This window comes from Syngnathoides biaculeatus, chromosome 16 (genome assembly GCF_019802595.1).
Source record: "Syngnathoides biaculeatus isolate LvHL_M chromosome 16, ASM1980259v1, whole genome shotgun sequence".
Lineage (NCBI taxonomy): Eukaryota > Metazoa > Chordata > Actinopteri > Syngnathiformes > Syngnathidae > Syngnathoides > Syngnathoides biaculeatus.
The window spans coordinates 20,976,187-20,996,812 of record NC_084655.1 but is presented as its reverse complement, the minus strand read 5'-3'; the positions used below and the strand labels follow the sequence as shown (position 1 = coordinate 20,996,812).

General features: G+C 47.6%; 2 protein-coding genes across 10 annotated transcripts in view; one reads left to right on the top strand and one right to left on the bottom strand.

The window, feature by feature from the left end:
• Nucleotides 1-20,626, bottom strand: part of LOC133514180 (uncharacterized) — a 140,602-nt gene that overhangs the window by 37,535 nt on the left and 82,441 nt on the right. For all 9 annotated transcript variants that reach the window (XM_061845626.1, XM_061845631.1, XM_061845633.1 and 6 more), the window contains 2 exons: nt 2,041-2,110; nt 332-504 (listed from right to left, as the gene is read on the bottom strand). The gene's annotated coding sequence lies outside the window, so the exon portion shown is untranslated. The remainder of the gene's footprint in view (nt 1-331; nt 505-2,040; nt 2,111-20,626) is intronic.
• On the top strand, nt 3,417-20,339 carry LOC133514187 (C1q-related factor). Its single transcript, XM_061845652.1, has 2 exons — nt 3,417-4,043; nt 19,398-20,339. Exons 1-2 carry the CDS (start codon nt 3,435-3,437, stop codon nt 19,575-19,577), a joined length of 789 nt encoding a protein of 262 aa, XP_061701636.1. The 5' UTR covers nt 3,417-3,434; the 3' UTR covers nt 19,578-20,339.

Sequence of the window (20,626 nt, the reverse complement as noted above, 5' to 3'; positions counted from 1 at the left end):
CAATGGTTGTTGGTCTACATGAGTGCTGTGATTGGCCGGCAACCAGTCTGGAGCGCATCCTGCCTTTTGGCAAAATTGACTTGGGACAGATATGCACCTGGAACCCGAATGAGGACCAGGGACAGATGGGTTTCTGGTCATGCGCCAACACGGAATGCTGCCACGTAGCATTATGTTGACGTGGCTAGGAAATATTTCTAAAACGCCAATGACGCCCAAATAGGCATCAAAATTTCAGCCCGAGATGCTCCCTGACCTTACAAATAATACAACATTCTTCTGAAAATGCACTTTTATATATTTTACTATTACATAAGTGATGATTCTTAACTGGATCGCTCTCCGTTGTCTTTGTGCTCGTCTTCTTCGTATTTGTCCTCTCCCCCCGGTGATCCCTTTGCTTGCGATGTGACTGGCAGGTCGAGGCAGCAGGTGTCAGGAGCAAACAGGCGCCACCGACGTCCCCACCGCCACCTCCGCCGCCGCCACCGCCGCCGCCGCCTCCTTGAACAAACCACAAAACCAATTTACGGCCTGTGTGCTTCCTCATATAGGTAAACTCCTGCTCTGTTATGAGGACTAAAACAATACGGTAAATATGCATTGTGGGGACACCTGCTGTTTGGGGGAGGGGGGCCAATGGGGAGTGGGGCTGCATTTGGACGATGATATTGGGACGTGTTATTTGTTCACTGGTAAATTAGACACGGCCCACCGGCGAGCGCAGCGCTTTGGAAGTTTGGTCACGATGAAGAGACAAGTCGTACAAAGACAACTTCATCCACTGATCCGTCTCAATCTGTCGCCAGAGTTCAGTCCAGCAGTCCAGTGCTTGCCAGGGAAAGTCCACCGTGATATTTCGGGAAGGGGGGGGGGGAACGCCAAGAGTTTGGAACGTTAGTCCAACTTGGGATCACGGGGACGCTGACGGCAGAAATCGGAAAATGTGCTGTCGTCAGGGTCAGTCACGCCAATGGGGACGCGCAAAGCCTTGGGACACACCTCCTGATCGATTAGTCAGTCGATAAAAGCTTAGACTCCACTTTTTGCGAAGTTTGAACAAATGCACGCTTCCAACTTTGTGGGAAGACTTTACAGAAAGGGTCTGGGGGTTGGTTACTTACTGGTTTGGTTTCAAGTTGTTTACTACCATGCCCGTGACTCTTGTGAGGATGAGCGGCTTGGAAAAGGGAGAACTACACATTGCAGATTTTAAAACAACCCCATTTATAGTTGTTGAGTGAAACTCCGGCTGGTGGCAGAGCTGCACAGACCACAAGAAGCCGCGATGAATTAATAATCATGCGCAAAGTGTTTAATTCTTTACATTCTACTTAATTTTGTTCTCACTGTATGTTTGTATTAACTGCAATATTACAGATTTATTAAACTATTTTTCCCTACTAAAAAAAAACATTGCAACATTTTTTGTGGGTTTATTTAGGGAGAGTGGAACGGATTAATATCGCATTTCCATTCATTTCAAAAGAAAGATGATTTGAGATATGGGTTGTTTGGAGTTGGGAAAATTGTCACGGAACAAATGAAACGCATCTCAAGCGCCACTGTAATGAGCATCCGTGTCCAAACTCGCGACTGCTCCTGTAAATTTTGGACAGGGTGATAGTTGTGTCAGAGTTGACTTGAAAGACGACAAGCAAATGCGTTTATAGCGCGTTGCCACGGCGCATTTTGTCTAATTACGCGCCACAAAGACCTGTAAACAAAACCCAAACGAGCTCATGTGCAAACGTAATCATTTGCTTGCGTTTTACTACCTTCCTCGCTCCTCCCCCGGGGATGAAAATGTCATCAAAATGACATTACCGCTGCATATGGATTTTTCTCTTCACCCCCGACCAACGGCCTTAATTTGATATAAACCTGAAAATCCATATCTCAGACGCCAATAAGAGAAGTTGTCAGGCCGCTCAGGCGTACGGATAACTTCGGTAAGTAAGTCAATGTGGGTGGTCCTGAAAGAGCGAGCCCCCCACCCCCAAAAAAAATTAAAATATGATGGGCAAGCAAGTTTATTACCTTCAACAAGGAAATATTCTCTCTCTCTCTCGACACCACGCCTGCATTGTCCGTCTCTCCGCGTTTAATTCTGCACAAAATACACACATATATGATCTTTTTAACAATAAATTTGCATCACATTGACATTTACCAAAAAAGTGAAGCATGTTTATCAGCGGCTATCGTCAATCTAAACCCAAACCTTAAATTCGAACCCTAAACCCCGAAGGCCGTCATCCTAACCTAATCGTGAACCCCCCCCCGCCCCCCCTTCCCAAACGTGGAGAAACTTTCCGGGGAAATTTAAAGCTCATATGCAGACACTCAATATTTATCTTGCATGTAATTACTGGCGTAAAAAAAAAAAAAAAAAAAAAAGCCCAAAGTTAAATAAACGGCCAACAAAACTGAATAAGAAAGAGATTTATATCGGATATGTAATTAGAATTTTTCTGTGAATTAATTGGACTGAATTCTGGGGAATTTGTGAGGAAGTCGATATCCACCATTGTTTTCAACAATTAAAATATGTATTATTCCTTTCCCGCAAATGCGCACGTAGCCGACTGCGTTCATCCCTCGAAATCCCACCTGCCTTTCGCCGCGTGGCTCCGCCTTTTATTTTTTAGAGAGGTTGGGACGTCGATGAAACGATCAAGCGGCAAGAGTGAGCGACGGCAACAAAAATATGCTTTCTTTTAAAAAAACAAAAACAAGGAATGGCGGGCGGAGTGCGAGTTGAACAAGGAAGAAGGAGGAAGTGAGGGATGAAGTAAGAGAGAGCGAGAAAGAGGAGAGAGAGAATGAAGAGAGGGAGGAGGGGATGGAGCCACTCTTGCCGCTCACTCGGTGGGGGAGCAGAGGGGAGGGGCGGGTCCCCACCGCGAGCGCCTTATAAGAATCCAAGCCTGAGAATCCGGCTGCAAAAACTCGACACACACACACACACACACACAAAGACATAACCCCGCCGCACACACACATCTGGTGGTCGCAACTCTCTTTCTCTCTCTCGTTCCCTCACTCACTCCATCCATCCATCCCTGCGGACTGGACTCCCTCTCACATCCTTCCGTCTCCCGTTCACAAGTCAGGGACTGTTTGGAAGTGCGCGCCGCCTCCCTCTAAGTGGTTCGTACGTGCGCCGCGACGGACCGAGCGCAGCCGGCGGAGGGGGTCCGTCCCAGTGTACGCGGGTCTTTGCCTCGCGCGGCGGCCACCGCCGCCGCCGCCGCCGACGCTCCACCTGTCCCGGCCCCTCCTCGGGATCCGCGGGTCCTTTTTCCTAAGCGACAGGCTCCCCGCACCAACCGGTCACCATTTCCGCCCCCGGGAGACCCACGCTGGCCGCTCAGCCCCTTCCCCGACTGGGCATCGGGAGGAAGACCCTGGTAGCGGCCGCCGTGGGGGTTATGCTGGTTCTGGTCCTGGTGGTGCTCATCCCCGTGCTCGTCAGCTCCGTGGGTACGGACCCCGGCCACTACGAGATGTTGGGCACCTGTCGGATGGTGTGCGACCCCTACCTGAACAAGGGCACCCCCAGCAGCAGCACCAGCTCCACGGGTCTGCAAGCCGAGGCGGAGGCGCTGAGCGACCACGGCAACGTGCACCCGCCCTCCACGCTACTGCAGGGTCCGCAGGGCAAGCCCGGCAGGCCGGGGAAGCCGGGGCCGCCCGGGCCGCCGGGCGAACCGGGGCCGCCCGGGCCGGCCGGCCCTCCGGGCGACAGGGGGGACCAAGGACGGACCGGGATTTTGGGTCTCGGGGGGAACGGAGCTATCAGCACGGCCACCTACAGCACCGTGCCCCGGGTGGCCTTCTACGCCGGCCTCAAGAACCCGCACGAGGGCTACGAGATCCTTAAGTTCGACGACGTGGTCACCAACCTGGGCAACAACTACGACGGCGTCGCGGGCAAGTTCGTGTGCAGCATTCCCGGCACGTACTTCTTCATCTATCACGTGCTGATGAGAGGCGGCGACGGCACCAGCATGTGGGCCGACCTCTGCAAGAACGGACAGGTGAGCGCTTCGACTTTGGGCCGACTCGGCTCCGGTCAGCCTCGACCAGTCGCGCGAAATCAGTTGGACGCGAACAAATGCTCGCTGCATCGCGTCTGCCTTCACAAATATGAATTCTTACATGTTACACTTGTGATTGTGCATTTGGATTGTATCATACTTTCCGATCTGATTCCGTCTCACTTCGACACCACAGCATCCAAAATATGAAGTTTACTGTTAAACTTTTTAACGTGAACATAAACTTTGTACAACAATACAGGGAAGAGGCTCTGTCGCAAAGCACAATATTCTTCTTTTTTTCACGTCATTCCCGCATCATCCCCGCTCAGCTAAAATCAACTGAACTGTGTGAAAAACGCATCGTCACCATTTGGAGAAAAATCAGAATGTTTGGGGCGTATTAGATGAGTGCAGGTGTACCTAATAAAAGGTCCCAGGAGCCTATAATTGCCCCGGTCGCGTGCAGAGCGCACATCTGTGGCGTGCGGCTCGCCCGGAGATAAAAATGTGTTGACTGGTTGCAAACCGTGTCCCCCCTCGTCCGCGTATGATGCGTTCTGACATTGCCAAACAACAACCCCCCCCCCCCCCCGCCCCACATCATCACATCCACCCTCCCCCATTTTTTTTTTCTTTTTACACTGTCTATCCGCACCTTTCTCCCTTCCCTGTGATTTTATTTATTAAAGTTATTTTCGGCCCGCGCGTCAGGGAGGAAATTAAATTCAACGCCGAGAAACCGACAACACGAACGCGTCACTTTGCAAGTTGGGGCGCACGCGAGGAGCACGGGTGCACTTAAAAACGCGCGGCGAAATGGCGGCCGCCGTCCTCGTGCGCTATTCTCGGGCCTTCCATGCATCACTTTTATGAGGCACTAATTTCATTTGAGAGGTCCGCCCGGGTCACTAATGTGCGTGTTTGCGACACAGTTCGCACTCTGTCAGGGCTCCTGTCATAAATGCGGCCGTGCGCATTAAAAAAAAAAAAAAAAAAAAAAAGATAAAAACTGGAAGTGACGTTGTGTACACCTGAAATAAAAATGCAAAAAATGAGCACCTTTATGCACAAATACAATATTTTTTTCCCCCTAATGGGACCAATATGAAAATAGAATCATTTCTATGTGGCACACGGCAGTTTAAGGCTTCAAGTGCATTACAAAGACGAGAGCTCATTTAAAACTCTCTGTTATGTATTTAATCAAAATCAAATTAAAGAGCCTTTATTGTGGCCTTTTTGATGTCACACATTTAGCAAAATGAAGTACAATAAAGTCATGAAAATGTCTTCATTGTGAAATATGTCATTAGTGTCCTGCAATGTGCCTGCCAATATGGATCAGTGACAGTGTCAATCAAAACTGATCATCATCTCTCATACTGGATCTCGTGTGGTCTCGCAGGTGCACCTAACGAAGTGGCACACGTTCGGCGCCGTGGCGGTTTTTTCTTTTCCTTTTTTTTTTTTCCCGCCAGCCATCGTCATTTCCTTCTTGCGAACGTGGAGTAAATATAGTTTACCCTTCACAGTTAATTACTGGAGCCCAGATCTCGCGGAAAAGACAAACAATTTCATTAGTTTCGATAACTGGCAAAATAGCGGCTAAATGATCACGCTGCGCCGTGCACAATTCTTACGACGAAGTAACTTGGTGGAAGTTTCGTATGCAAATGAGGCGTGACAACTTGCTCAACACATTTAGAACAAAGCGGGAGGCTGGCGAGGTCTCGAGACGCCGCCGCTGTGTGCAAATTGGAGCTGAATTAACGAGCGCCACCGTCTCCGCCGCACGCACACACTCATCAAGACGGCCAGGTAGAGGTCAACTCCTTGACCCGCTGCGGCCTCGGCTGCTTAACGTCTCACTACGTGGTGATTTTTTTTGTCTTTTTTTTTTAAATTACAGCCAGGGAGTAAAGGCGTTGATATATAATCAGGGAGGAAGAACATATGTTGGAGTTAAGACACCTTCTGTTGCAGCATTATTGTGTTCCTTGGGGGTGGGGCGTGGGGGGGTGGGGGGGGGAATCTGCAGAAGCGCGCACACACACATACACACACCCGATTTGCTCTCGAGGCTCACAAAATGTTTATAAAGTCAAAACAGTTTGTCTTTGTCTGTCCTTCCACACTTAAACTACAGCGGTGCCTCCCGAGAGGAGTTTAATGAGTTTAACCGTGCTGATAACTTGAAAAAAAAAAATGGATCTCAAATCATCTTTCCACAATGAAATGAATGCAAATCCTATTAATCCTGTCCAGCCTCAGCAATTCAAACAGAAATGAGAATTTAAAGAATTGATTTTAGCCACTTTTTTGTTGTTGTTGCTTCAATTCACTGAACATTGTGCTGCTCCCGCTGTTGTGTGCTCTCTGGCCACTTGGTGGCAGTATAGTAAATGCATAATAAAACAAAATGAAATGTTTCACAACCGTGGGGTAGGGGAGTTTACATGGAGCCTTGTAATATGTTTATAATCGTTTTCCAAGCCCAAATCATATGAAAATGCTCCATTTAGTGTAATTGCCTCAATTAGAATGAACAAGTCGAATCCCAATTGGATTTCATTCAGTTTCACAGAGGCGAAATATTCCGTTTACCAAAAGGATCAGAAGTTAATTGGGAATTGGACCGGTGACGGGCTGCACTCTGTCTACCCAAATTGTGTTCTGATGTGAATGCGGGATGACGTCAGTTTATACACATAAATATGGCGGCTTCCAAACCATATGACGAATGTTTTTAATGACCTGTAATCACCTCTGCTATTTGCTAGCCCATCTATGGCACTTTGCAACGTTTTTCCGCACAGAAGATTTTGCCTAGTGTACCCCACGTTGCTATGTCTTTACACTCGAACGTGTAAAGTGTCAAATAATTACTATAATGCGATGGCTCAAGAAAACGGTCCGCTTGCGCAATAGAAATAAATACGACAACTCGAAATAACGCAAAGTCCAAAATATTCCCCGCCAAACGACACAGAAATAATCCATAGAGTGAAAAAATAAATCACACTCTGTCATGCACAGATCAATGGACGTCATGTGATTATGCAATTTGCTTCTCCCATGAGTTAATCACGATAATCGCCACCTCGCAGAGTAGAAATGAACAGAACGGTCCAAAATAATCCATGAAGTCAACAAAAGTGCACCCGGAGGCCTTCATTTGATTTTGCCAACTCTCCTCTCGACAGTTATTCACAATAAACGCCAGCTTGCAAAGGAAAAAACAAACAGACCGATCAGAAGTTATCCATAATCCAATCTGTAGGCCAAATTGGATTTCGCATTCAAAAGGCAATTTTATAAGATAGTTGTAACACAATCGTGAAGGGCTGGAATTTTCTTTCGACATATCTCAAACATTATTGTGACTGGTGATACCTGTGATCTAGTTTTGCCTCGTCAAAACTGAATAACATACCGTAACTGCGAGATTATTTCACCCGGGACACTTGATGCGACTTTCGCCACTCAAGCGTGTCGGCATTTTGTCGCCTCACGCGTCTACACTCCAGTTGCAGACATTTGTAGGTGAGTTTCGGATATCCGCGACAGAACTGCGGATGTCGGGAATGAGAAACACCTCGCGCGGAAATCGCGTGGGACGAGTTCGTTCATCCTTTTTCTTGGGCAAAATGATGTTTAAACAACAATTGCGGGGTAGAAAGATTGTATTTGCTGAATGAGTGCATTTCCAGATATTTGAAATGTTCTTTTGGGCAACAGACGCGCAGTCTCTCTCTCTTAAACGTCAAAGAGAATTTGCCAAAAGTGGGTCGCGTCATATGATTACGCCACCGCTGCTCCCTGCCATCTTTCACAATATAAAAAAAAAAAAAAAAAAAATCAAACGAGTGCAAATGACCCAGTCCGAAACATCTGCGGAATGATCCGTCTCACCCGACCACGCAATCAGAGGTTTGTGGCAGATCCTGCGAACGAAAAGAACCCAAATTGTTGACCGTTCGTTAGTCTTTGGTTGTGCTGTGATGCCTGCGAGGGCCTCCGGGGCCCTTTGGCTCGCACATTTGGCGCCGACCGGTTCGAAATGTTGGGCCACATTAGCTAATGGTGGTCCAGGTGGAGCATGTGCAGCGGTGCCGGAGCTTTCCTCAGCTCATTAAGGCAGCAGCAGAAAGCCGCACTGTGCAGAGGGACGAGAAGAGCGAGCGCGCAGAGAGTTCTGTAAGCGCTATTTTATCATCTCCGGGCTGCAGTGGAGCGGCGACGTCGGCGTGCCCTGCGGTGCCGTCTCACCCCGGCAAAATGCCGCTGCCGCTCCTCCTCGGGAGGGGTGGGCGTTCTTTCCGAGCCGTGTCAAACATCGCCACGACGTTCAAAAGCTTACTTTCAGCCATCCGAGAGAATCGCAGGCATTGTCCCCGGAACTTTTTCTCCGGGTTCCTGGGAGATAAACAAATCTATTTTCGGCACAGCCAATTTCCTCTCCATCTTTGGGCTCCTCCGGCGCCCGTTCTTTGACTCCGAACCTTCCGAGCGATCCTAAATCGATGCTCTGCTTTGACTCTGGGGGGCGGGGAGGGTAAGCGAGTCGGAACGACGACAAAAGAAGAAGAAAGAAAAACAACGGGAACAAGACGAGATGTGACGCTACGTTGTCACCCACTCAATTTAATGGTAATTAAAAAGGTATGCGAGCAAGATCCAGGATGCGTTTGCACTTCCGCTCTCTGCTCCCCCCACCCCCGTTTCTTAATATTGTTATTAATCTGCAAAAACACTTTCAGACTTAATTAAAAGCAACGAGTGGAGCGTGGGCCCCTCCAGAGGGCCGTAGTGAATAATCACTGTCTCCTCCTTTAATAAGCTTCAACGTCCTTCGTGCACATGGCGCTTCCCCCGCAATTATCACCGCAGTCACCCTCTCGCATCCATCCGTGACAACCCCCCTACCCCACCTAAGCCCCCCTCCTCAGCCTCACTCCAGTTGTGCACTGCCTTCCGTCTCTCCTTTACAGGGGTTCACTCTTCAAGCGCACCTACTCCCCCCGCCCCCCAAAAAAAGAAATGACAAATGGCATTGTTGCGTCAGATTTGAGGTTTTTAAATTTCCGCCCAAACAAGATGCTCCACGGGTGCCTTTGGGCGGTCGTCCCTCTTTTATCCCCTTTTGTTGTGCGGTGCAGATGGAAACAAGCCGGAGCCGTCAGCACGCCGGCTGTTGACGCGCATTTTTCTTCGTGACAAAAAGAGAAAAATTGAAAGCACAACTTGGAGTTTTTCCGCTTTTGGCGAGAGAGCCATCAAGGCTTGATTGATTTTAGCATTCCGGGCAATGTTTGGAGCTGCTATTCTTGGTGGTGATGAGCACTGAGAGGCCTCTGTGTGTGCGCGGCCGCCGTAACAGAACGGCGTTGTTGGAAACGGACAGACCGGACTTGAGAGAGCGAGAGAGACTGAGCCTCAGTCTCAGTATTGATCTGGCGTCCGTGCAACACGCGTGTCTGTGAGGTCGTGTGTGTGTCTGTTCACGTATTCTTGTGGCGACATTTCTTCCCGCGTGCGATGCACCCGCCGCGCCACTTCCTCCGTGGTCACGGGGCCGCGGGGGCGGACCTTTGGCCTCGATCCGCTCCGTAATTGGACAGCGGCGCCGACGCTCCGCCGAGTGGAACACGAGAGCGGCGGGCCTAATTAGCCGCGAGAGCTGCTTAATGAAGATTGTCACGAAATACCGCAAAGATCGGAAATGTCAGGCTGAAACCGTGTCGGCGCGCGCACATAATGGAGAAGATAAGAGGCAAAAAATCCAAAATACAAAAAAAAAAAAAAAAAAAAAAAATGGATCAAAAGACTCCCACCACTTGTTGCTAATAACTTGAATCAATCAGGGCCACTCAAAAACTGATTCGTTTGTCCGACACGTGCTTGGAAAAATATGATGCACACCTACACAATCGATTAGCCGCCATAACAAAAAAATAATACACCTTTAAAAATAGAGCGACACGTCAACAAACGGTTTATTATTTTGTCTTTTGGTGACATCGTGTTAGTGTGAAATATTACAAACAAGTCTCAGCGCATTTGTACAACGCAGCATGATAAAAGCATAAAATAAAACGGACACCAAAGAATTAATGATATCAGTTCTTTTCAGGGCGGAAAAATCATCCAATTTTTCTCTCCGTTGTCAAGTTAAACGAATACTAAAGGACAAAATATTGCAAAACAGTTAATGGTTCTGCCCATAATTCATCTCTCAATTGAGAGTTTAGGAGTGTTTAGAGCACAGAAATGAGTGACCGTAATTTGTGGACTATAAGCCACGACTTGTCACACGCTTTCATCCCTGCGTCTTATGCAATGATGCGGGAAATGTATGCATTTTTTTCCAATTGCCACCAGGGGGCGCTCGACCAGAAAAGGTAAGAATGAGACAGGTGGAAAATATGTGTCGAAGAAGACGCAAGTTTAAAGTAACGTCGCGCTTTGTGCATGAATAAAAGTACATGAACCGACCCTCCATCATGGAAAATGGAATACACATGACGCAGCTTTCAAGGTAAAAGCAATCAAGCTAGCCGAAAAAGAAGAAAACAGAGCTGCTGCACGTAAACTTGGCATAAGTGAATCGATGGTGAGATGCCGGAAACGGCAGCGGGAAGAACCGGAGCAATGTAAAAAGAAATCATAAAAGCAGGTGGGCCGAACTTCTTTGTAAATATCTCGTTTCAATGTGGGCAAATGCGGCTTATAGACGGGTGCAGCTTATAGTCCAGAAATTACTGTATTTTATTGATTACATATTGATTCAGAACATATTTTTGATGTGTATTCATAAAAATAATCCTCCCCAAAATGAAATATTTTATCCACATCATGCACAATCTCAAGAACGGGATCAAAAACTATGCCTTAAAAATATCTTCGCAAACCAAACCAGAATAAAAAAAAAACAAGCATAAAGGCTTGAAGAAATTCACCCTGCGATGTTCACAAAGACAAACTTTGCAAAGTAAGATTCCCGTATCGGCTCGTGCATTAAAACCAAAAAGGTAAAAAGAGGACTCTCCCGTGGCCGAGTGAGTCAAGGATGCTCCCGTGTTGACTCACAAGGCTCCTTCATTATAATGAGGGCCATATGGGAGACAGACAAGTGCCCCCCGGCCCATTTTATGCAAACATGCCTTCTCGCCACCGCTCCCCACGCCCCTGACATTTAGCCGCCCTCCCACGAATTCAGTCGTCAGCGATAGCCGCAATTATCCTCTCCCTCCTCGACGGGGAGGCAGCGAGGCGCTAAAGTAAACTTAAGCCAAGTCACACAATTTAAGAATACAATTTGAGCAATGTTATATTTGTTTTTTGACACAAGAAGCCCTATTCCAAATCTTTTGTGTTAAATTTGGGTGACGCTGAAATACAAAGCCGCTTCAATATATTTATTCGACCATCCATTTTCTTTCGCCGCTTATCCTCACGAGGTTCACCCTGATCTGGTTGTCAACCAATCCCAGGGCACATCGAGACCAACAGCCATGCTCACAATCACACCGAGGGGCAATTTTAGAGTGTCCAATTAATGTTTTTGGGATGTGCGAGGAAACTGGAGTGCCCACCCGGAGAATAGCCACGCAAGCACGGGGAGAACATGCAAACTCCAGACAGGCGGGTCCGGGATTGAACCCGGGACTTCAGAACCGTGAGGCCAACACTTTACCAGCTGAGCCCACCGTGCCGCTTCAATATATTTAATGTAACTTGTATGTATTTATACATTATATATGCATGGAGGATGTTGCCGTCTCAACATTAACCCTGCTGTCGCTGAAAGGCGTCAACACCCAAACTTTGCTCTCTGGTGTCAGGTGAATGGCGTCCTTGCAACTTAGCGCAACTTGATTTTCCACTGAAATATACAAATCATAAAAAATAAAAAAAAATTAAAAACAAATACAGAAATATGAACACTAGTAGACAATAGGACAAGAACGTTGAGGATGAAGTCGTGTATACTGTACAGTAGACGCATGAATAGGGAGTTATGCACCTCAAGGAATTGGTGCCCCCCCCGTTTAAACACCCCCCACCCATCGACAAAACACCTTGCTTTGTCTCACAGGAAGGTGATAATACATAAGCGAGAGAAAGTAACAAGGTTTACTTTTTTTTTTTTATCTTTGTATTAGAAATGATGACACTGTATAACGTAAGGTTATAATTAACATACCATTCATTTTATATTACCAAAGGCATATATTTTAAAAAATATATAAAAATAACAATAACAAAATGAAAATGAAGACCCAAACCCTAACATTTTAAAAGCAAGGCGGTAGTAATAACTGAAATAATGAGTGCAGCAACATCTTTGGGGATTTTTTTTTTTTAACACAGGAAGTGCGGCAGTCGCAGGGTTAATCGCAAGCCCGCAAAAGAAGAAGTAGTGGACAAAAGGTCGACTTTTACTGTTTTTAGACTCCGCTGAGAGCCAGCGTTGCGTTTTGGGCGTGGGCGCCGGAGGCCGACAGCGCAGCTCGCTAATTAAGTGATGAGTCAGACGTGCCCGAGAGGAGGGCGGGGCGGGGCGGGGCTGGAGCGAGCCCGGACCGGACGGAAGGGGTTAAAGTTGACCGCCGACGAGGCCCTCCCGATACCTCTCGTGCGTTTCCCGCCCACTGACGAATTTGGCCCGGCACCACGCGAGGCTCCTGCGCTCGTCTTTCCAAAGGAGACGAGACAGCTGGTGAAATTAATTCTTCTCCTACTCCGCTCGCGACAGATGGCGAAGCTCCCGTTAACGGTTTCCGTCCCCGCGTCATGTTTTCAATCGGGCCTCCTCTGACGAACGAGCGCGACACGGACGTCCGTGTTGTCAAGATTCCACCGTTCGGGAAGCTTTCCCGGGGGCGCCGATCGATTTTCTCGCAATTGTGCGCCTCGAGACGTACAAACGGTTTGGCGGGAAATGCCCACGCGGCTTGTTATGAACACAAGAATGGACAAAGACGTTTATTCATAGCAGTGAAAAAGATTCAATACGGGAGCTGGACCAAACGTTTTACCTTCGACAAGCTCATTAGGTTTGCAGGTGAGCTGGAGCAAATCCCAACTGACTTTGGGCGAGAAATGGAATACATACTTGGACTGATTGCCACTCAGTTGCAGGGTAAAAAAAATAAATAAAAACGAAAAAAAAAACAGAAAAACAAATGTTCACGCTGACATTTACTCCTATTGACAATTTTGAGTCCTCAGTTAGCCTAATATATATATATTTTTTTTTTGCAACGTGCTAGTGGGCGGCACAGTGGATCAGCTGGTCAAGCGTTGGCCTCACAGTTCTGAGGACCCGAGTTCGATCCCGGCCCCGCCTGTGTGGAGTTTGCATGATCTCCCCGTGCCTGCGTGGGTTTCCCTCCCACATCCCCAAAACATCCAACATTAATTGGACATTCTAAATTGTCCCGAGGTGGGATTGAGTTCGGCTGTTTGTCTGTATGTGGCCTGCGATTGGCTGGCGACCAGTTCAGGGTGTACCCCGCCTCCTGCCCGTTGACTGCCAGGATAGGCTCCAGCACTCCCCGCGACCCTTGTGAGGATAAGTGGCTACAAAAATGGTTAGATGGATGTGCTAGTGAAGCTGAAAATCAGTAAATAAATAAATAAAACATCCAATCCTCACGTCCTTTAAAGTGGCGCCAGCTGAGATTTGAACCCCAAGGCTCAAAATTCATCGGCTGCCCACATCCGCAACATGCTGCCACCAAAGCAAAAGATTGTACCCCGCCTCCTACCCGTTGACAGCTGGGACTCCAGCACTCCCCAAGACCCTTGTGAGGATAAGCAGCAAAGAAAATGTATGGATGAATGGACACAAAGCTGGGTGATGTGTCACTCACTAGGCCACGCCCCCTCTTTCAAAGTAAACAACCGTGGTGTGCAATTGTACAATCCAGTGCTATTTTTTAATGTAACTGCAAATCATATCAAAGCAAAATTGATTTGCTATATGAGTGACTTGGAAACTTGGTCACGGAACAAATGAAACTCATAAGTTCCACTGCATTCATAAGGCAGGCGAAATATTAACCATCGCAAGTCATGTATCGCATCTCGTTAGGTTGCCCGGTGAGGATGAAACTTGCTAATGGCGCAAGTTGCAACAGCTCTCGCGGGCAGGACCGTATGAATCATTTAAAATGAACCGTAAAAAAATTGTGTCGGCGTAAACAACCACCCATTTGAGCTTTGATATAGACGAGCGTACTTATTATGATTTAATATGCGTCATTTTCTTGCTAATGAAATTGAGCATTGTCATCATTGTGAAGGCCGAATTTGCGTGCTACCTCATTTTGTGGTCGGTGAGTGACGCGCACACACACTCGTGTGTCACTGGATGCTCTAAGCCGCCATTAAGCATGCAGCTGACGAGTGGAACGTTCAAACACAATTAGGCAGGGGGGCATTTTGATTTAAGGAGGACCAATAGAGTCGTCGAGCCCAAAATGGAGGCTCGACATCAAGTCAACAAAGCGCCGTCAGACACGCCTGGGGGACGCGTCCTTGTCACGCTGACAAAGCCTCTCCTAAGATCAGCCCCCCCCGTGACATGTTTAAGGCCCTCCCCAGCATCGGGATCCACAGACCACAAAATTTGATGATTTCCAAAAATAGCCGTTCGATTAAAAACTCCAACTGAAAGTATTTCATTGAGAAGTGTGAAATACTGTCTGCGGCTTGCCCTATAAAATCCCCCCCCCCTCCCCCCCCGCGCCAACATAGTCATTATTGATAACGCTGTTCTTTCATTGTCATACACTGAAAGAAAAGCGCGCTGAACTCTCGCCGCCATGCATTATCTATTAAGGCCGAGCGCAGAGTGAATATTCAATCAAAGCCATCATGTTGACGGATGCAAGCACGCGAGCGACAACAACATCGAGCGACACCTCGTTTTTTTGCCAGCCTGCGGGCGGGCCGCACGCTTTGTTTGCTCGCCGTGAGCCGCGTCAAGGTCACGCGCCGTCGCCGCCGCCGCTCGGAACGGCCCGCCTCTTTAACGAGCCGCCTTCCTGATCGTTATTCCCGAGAACAATTTTTTTACCCACTCAGGCGAGATAAAAAAAGATGCAGCGCGGCGAGATTAAGCTAAATATACGGAAAAGAGCGTCACCGGGGAAAACTAGGTGCAGGGGCGGGGAGGCGCTCTCGGAATCCCGTTCGGGGAAGCTCAACATGTTGGTCTTCGGGGGAAAATGTATGGATCTTACGGGGGGCCTGAACACAAACCCCACAAAGGAAAAAAAAAACACAAAAAATAAACCAGACTCATTAGCGCTAGTGTGGGAAATGATCCCGTTTCATTTAATTGGTGTGGAAAATAGTAGGAGGTGGCTGGGGCATCTGATCCGGATGCTTCCCGGACGCCTCCCTGGTGAGGTGTTCCGGGAACGTCCCACCGGAAAGAGACCCCGAGTACGACCCAGGACACGCTGGAGAGACTATGTCTCTCGGCTGGCTTGGGAACGCCTCGGGATCCCCCCGGAAGAGCTGGAAGAAGTGGCTGGGGAAAGGGAAGTCTGGGTATCCCTGCTGAAGAAACTTCCCCTGCGACCCGACCCGGAAAAGTGGGAGATAATGGATGGATGGCTGGTTAAAAAATAATGAATGCATCTTTGGTCCTATATGGATGCCAGTGACATTTCGTGACAGGCTGAAAAGTGAAATATTCTTGGGCGAAACAATTAAAGCGATTGAAAACAATGAGAATCCGATAATTTTATGACTCTGATCTTTTTTAATGATTCTATTCCCCCATTTATTTCATTTGCATTTTTAATTATTTTCAGATGAGCTCCTGACATTAGTTCCACCGGATGACACGAAATTGGCTTCGGGACACTTGCAGGAAACTGAACAGGAAGTCATTTTGCTTTGAGGCGTCCATTTGGAACAGTTCCACGGACTTGAGTGAACTTCTACTCGGAAATTTAGATTACAAGCTCTTCACCAAATGTTTGAATCCTGGCGAAAATGAATGTATTTTAGGAGTTCTGTGGAAACCCCCCAAACGTCACTGAGAAACTTTGTCATGTCCATCATAACATCCATCCATTCTCTACAGCTTCTCTGGGTTGGGTCGCAGGGGAAGTAGCTTACCCAGACTTCCTTTCCCCCGGCCACTTCTTCCAGCTCTTCCGGAGGGATCCCGAGGCGTTCCCAAGCCAGCCGTGAGACAGAGTCTCCCCAGCGTGTCCTGGGTCATCCCCGGGGTCTCTTTCCGGTGGGACATGCCCGGAACACCTCACCAGGGAGTTATCGGGATCAGATTCGACATTGAGCCTCTCCCGGATGACCGAGCTTCTCACCCTATCTCTAAGGGAGAGCCCGGACACCTTGCGGAGGAAACTCCTTTCGGGAACTTGCGTCCAGGATCTTATTCTTTTGGTCACCACCGACTATGCCCATAGGAGAGGGTAGGAATGTAGATCGACTGGTAAATTGAGAGCTTCTCCTTTCGAGTTAGCTCCCTCTTTACCACAACGGGCCGATCCAAAGTCCGCATCACTGCAGACGCTGCAAGGATCCGTCTGCCGATCTCCCGCTCCACCATAACAGGAAGTACGAAAAAGGATGTGTGAAGAATCCCAGGAATCCGTGCCGGATATTGAACAGGAAGTTTAAGTTTGACGCAGCCATTCCAGGCTTGGTACTTTGACAAACTCCTACGGGCGAATTCTCCCAAATGAGCCCCGATCAGAAGTGCGTAGCCTGCACACGAGTAAATGGACATCATAATTGAAGATATAGATTTCCAAAATGCTCCGTGCATGTGCGCGCGAACACTCGCAAAGCAAATGTTTTGATAAAGTCTCATTAAAATCTTAACTGACAAATCCTCCCGATCCGTCACGTCGGGGGCGCTTCAATAATAAGACGCTGTTGACTTTACGCGTTGCGGCTTATTATTAATACGCGACGGACGCGGACGTTAGCGGATCACGGCGGCGGGCGTTTGTTTGCGCAACGATATGAGCTGTGCCAGATTTCATCAGACGGGTAAACAGTCAAAAGAAGAGTATATAATATTTTATTATTTGCGGCGCTACCTTGTCTCGCGGGTTTTATACAATTCCATTGATTTCGGGAGTTTTGGATGACTAATCTTTTTTTTTTTTTTTTTTAAGGTTAAGCTCATTTTTCAAGATAATTTGATGTAAAACGTTCTGACAAAGTGATGGATAGCTATGTTTGGATTGATTTCATCTTTGACTTTATGAGCTTAAGATGAAGTGATCAAGTTTTAAATGATGAGATGAGATTTAAGCCAATTAATTTGATTATTTGATCGGTCCCGTAATTTTCAGCTTCAAATGATGTGATCGAAAAATGGCTTTCAGAGGACTCGATTGACAATTTAAGACAATTTGTGAATGTTGGACGATTTTCACGATCTGCCAATTTGATAATTTTGCAAGTTCTCGTCCCCGACTCCTCACGTCCAGTAAAATTGTGCCTCCTTATGTGCCAAGAAATGGCACAAAAGCACGTTTTAAAAGACGTTAAGGTTAAAGCAGCAGACGCCACCTCGGATATGAGAGTCAAACAGAGGCTTTAATTATTTGTGCCAGGCATTCTTCGGCACTCCGGCTACCACCTGCGCTGTCACCTGAACACGTAAAGGCTTTTTAGCAGAGTGCTGCCCGAAGTTTTTGGGTGATGGATTTCGTGACCAAGTCGAAGCCTCCAGTGCTTCGCCCTCCACTCCATTTGGCTTCATTTTTTTTTCTCCCCGTTTAAGGTTTGATAACCCGCAAAACTTCCATCATGGGAGTCAAGCCGAAGGTGAAAAATGAGATTTAAAGAGGTGGCGAGCACAACTCCATTCGCGGGGTCTCCTTCCTCGCATTTGTCAACGCGTCCGCCTCCTCGAGAGCAAGTAATTATTGGCCATCTCCAGCGGGGTCTGACAACAGCTCGAAAAGCCGTGATTTAAAGTCATGCCGGCGCGCCGATGCCATCTTTTTGGGGGGGGGGGGGGGGGGTAGCAAGGACTGATAATGAGCCACGAGAAAATACGGCGGCCGCACGAAAGCGATTGATTTGGACTGGACCTCGCCGGCCCAACTAAGTGACTAATGGTCTGATTTAACCGGCAGCGACTTTTCAGGGATGGTACGGTGGGCTGGCTTTTGTTCACGCCCACGTGAGAAAATAACGATCCTTTGGTTCAATTTGATTCCGCTTCGACTCGCTCGGTGAATCCTCCCCCTTGTTAGGAGGTCGCGAATAATTGCATTGGGACAAATACTTTGGAACTGTAACCGACCAGACACTTCATCGTCTTGATTTTAAAATAGCTTTCTGGTTAAGATACATATTCAGCAAATAACATTGATTTTAAAATAAAAATGTTAATTTTTAATCATATTTGATTACATATTTAATAAACTAACTGCAAACTTAACTATGTTAAGCATTATTAGCTGTATTTTTTTTTTTTTTAGTTATTACTTTTCCTTATTAGCACGATCATGATGTCACTGCATTTTTATTTTATCCGTAGTTAAAATGATGTTTGTGCATGTGTGAGCATGCAACTCGCTGCACGAAACATCCCCTCAGGTACAAATAAAGTTACCTAACCCGTTTTTCCACCTTTTTTTATTTTTAAGACTGAATTATTAATGAGCAATAGGAATTAATGCATGGATCAACTCTGAGTAAATAACTATCCCATTTTAGCATCATTTTTTGGCCATTTTCAGTGGAGCATTTAACAATATAGTTTGAGTAAAAAAGGTATGGTACACCCTGAACTAGTTGCCAGTCAATCAATAATAATACAATAGCAAAAAAAAAAACAAAAAAAAAAAACCCAAAAACATTCACACCGACGCACGGTTTAGTTTCTCAATGTACCCAACATGCATGGTTTTCGAATGTGAGACGAAGCTTACTGATTTTGGATTTACGCCTTAAGTTTTTACACTGTATTTTCCGCACTATAAGGCGCACCTTCAATGAATGGCCTATTTCGAAACCTTTCCCCATGTATAAGGCGCACCGCTTTATAAGGCACATAGAATAGACGCTACAGTAGAGGCTGGGGTTAAGTTATGCATCCGTTAGACGGAGCTGCACTAAAAGCTCAATATTGATCCATGTATAACGCGCACCGGATTATAAGGCGCACCGTCAGCTTTTGAGAAAATTAAAGGCTTTCAAGTGCGCATTATAGTGCGGAAAATATGGTAATTATGACCCGAATGACCATCCATCATATAGTACCCCCAACTTCATAACCCAGGTGCGGATTCCAGCGACGAACCCGCACATATATCCATCTTCCTGCGCTTGTCCTCCCAGGTCCGGGCCAGCGCCATCGCCCAAGACGCGGACCAGAACTACGACTACGCCTCCAACAGCGTCATCCTCCACTTGGACGCGGGGGACGAGGTCTACATCAAGCTGGATGGCGGCAAAGCGCACGGCGGCAACAACAACAAGTACAGCACCTTCTCGGGCTTCATCCTCTACGCGGACTGAGCGCACGTCACGGAAGGAAAAGACAGTCCAGCTCAACTGAAGGAAAGAGACGTGGGGTGGAGAGGATGTGTGTTCCAGGCCTTCTAGTCCCCCCCCCACCCATCCTTCTTCCCTCCATCATCACGGACAACCTTCTGCTTCCTCCGGGCGCTGCAGCCGAGGCCCGGGTGGGAAGCGGCGGCCGGGGCGGCGGGGGATCGGCGATGGGGCGCGGTTCCAAGCACCCGCCGCCGCCGCGACGCCAATGTGTCGGAAGCTCCTCTCCAACAGCGTCTCTCCCTTCTTCCCTCTCTTTCTTCCTCCATCCCTCTTTCCTCTCACGGCACAAAGCAGACCGTCACACCTCTTCTCTCCACAGCCGACTTGACTGAAATCCGTAGTGTTGTCGCGTGCAATTTAAACCTTAGATTGTGTTTTTATTTGGTAGAGATGCATAATAATCTGCACTGATTGACAGATGGCGATTAAAAAAAAAAAAAAAAAACGATAATATCCTTGTCCCTTGTGAAGATATCCCCCAAGAGATGTTGTTATGGAAGTGGCAGGTGACTCTGTGTGTTCATACAATAACATTCAGCACTGTACCTCCTCCAAATGTATGGAAATCTACTCTTATATATACATATATATATTTAGACCACACAATTTCCGCCGGCTCTTGGTACACACGCGAGGCGACGTCCTGCTGCTGCTGCTGCTGCTGCTGCTGCTCTCGGGGGGTTCATCAAAGTGTCTTCTACGTGTTCTAGCGCTGCTTAGATCCTCTGTGCACAAAGCGAGGAACAAACGGATTCGTAGCTAAAGAGCGATCACGACGGGGAGGGCGCGCCACCGATTGTCCTCCATTCATTAGCCCGGGTCAAATGCAGACACACACACACACACACACACACACACACACACACACACGTGTTAATATTTACTCAACGGTCGCAGGTTTGTCGGACCGCACGAGTGCGTGTGGCGCGTCGCCGCTCCGTGTTCCTCTCCACGGTCGTCTCCTGTGTTACGTTCGGTGATGTTTTATTTAGCGAGCTCGTGATGAGATT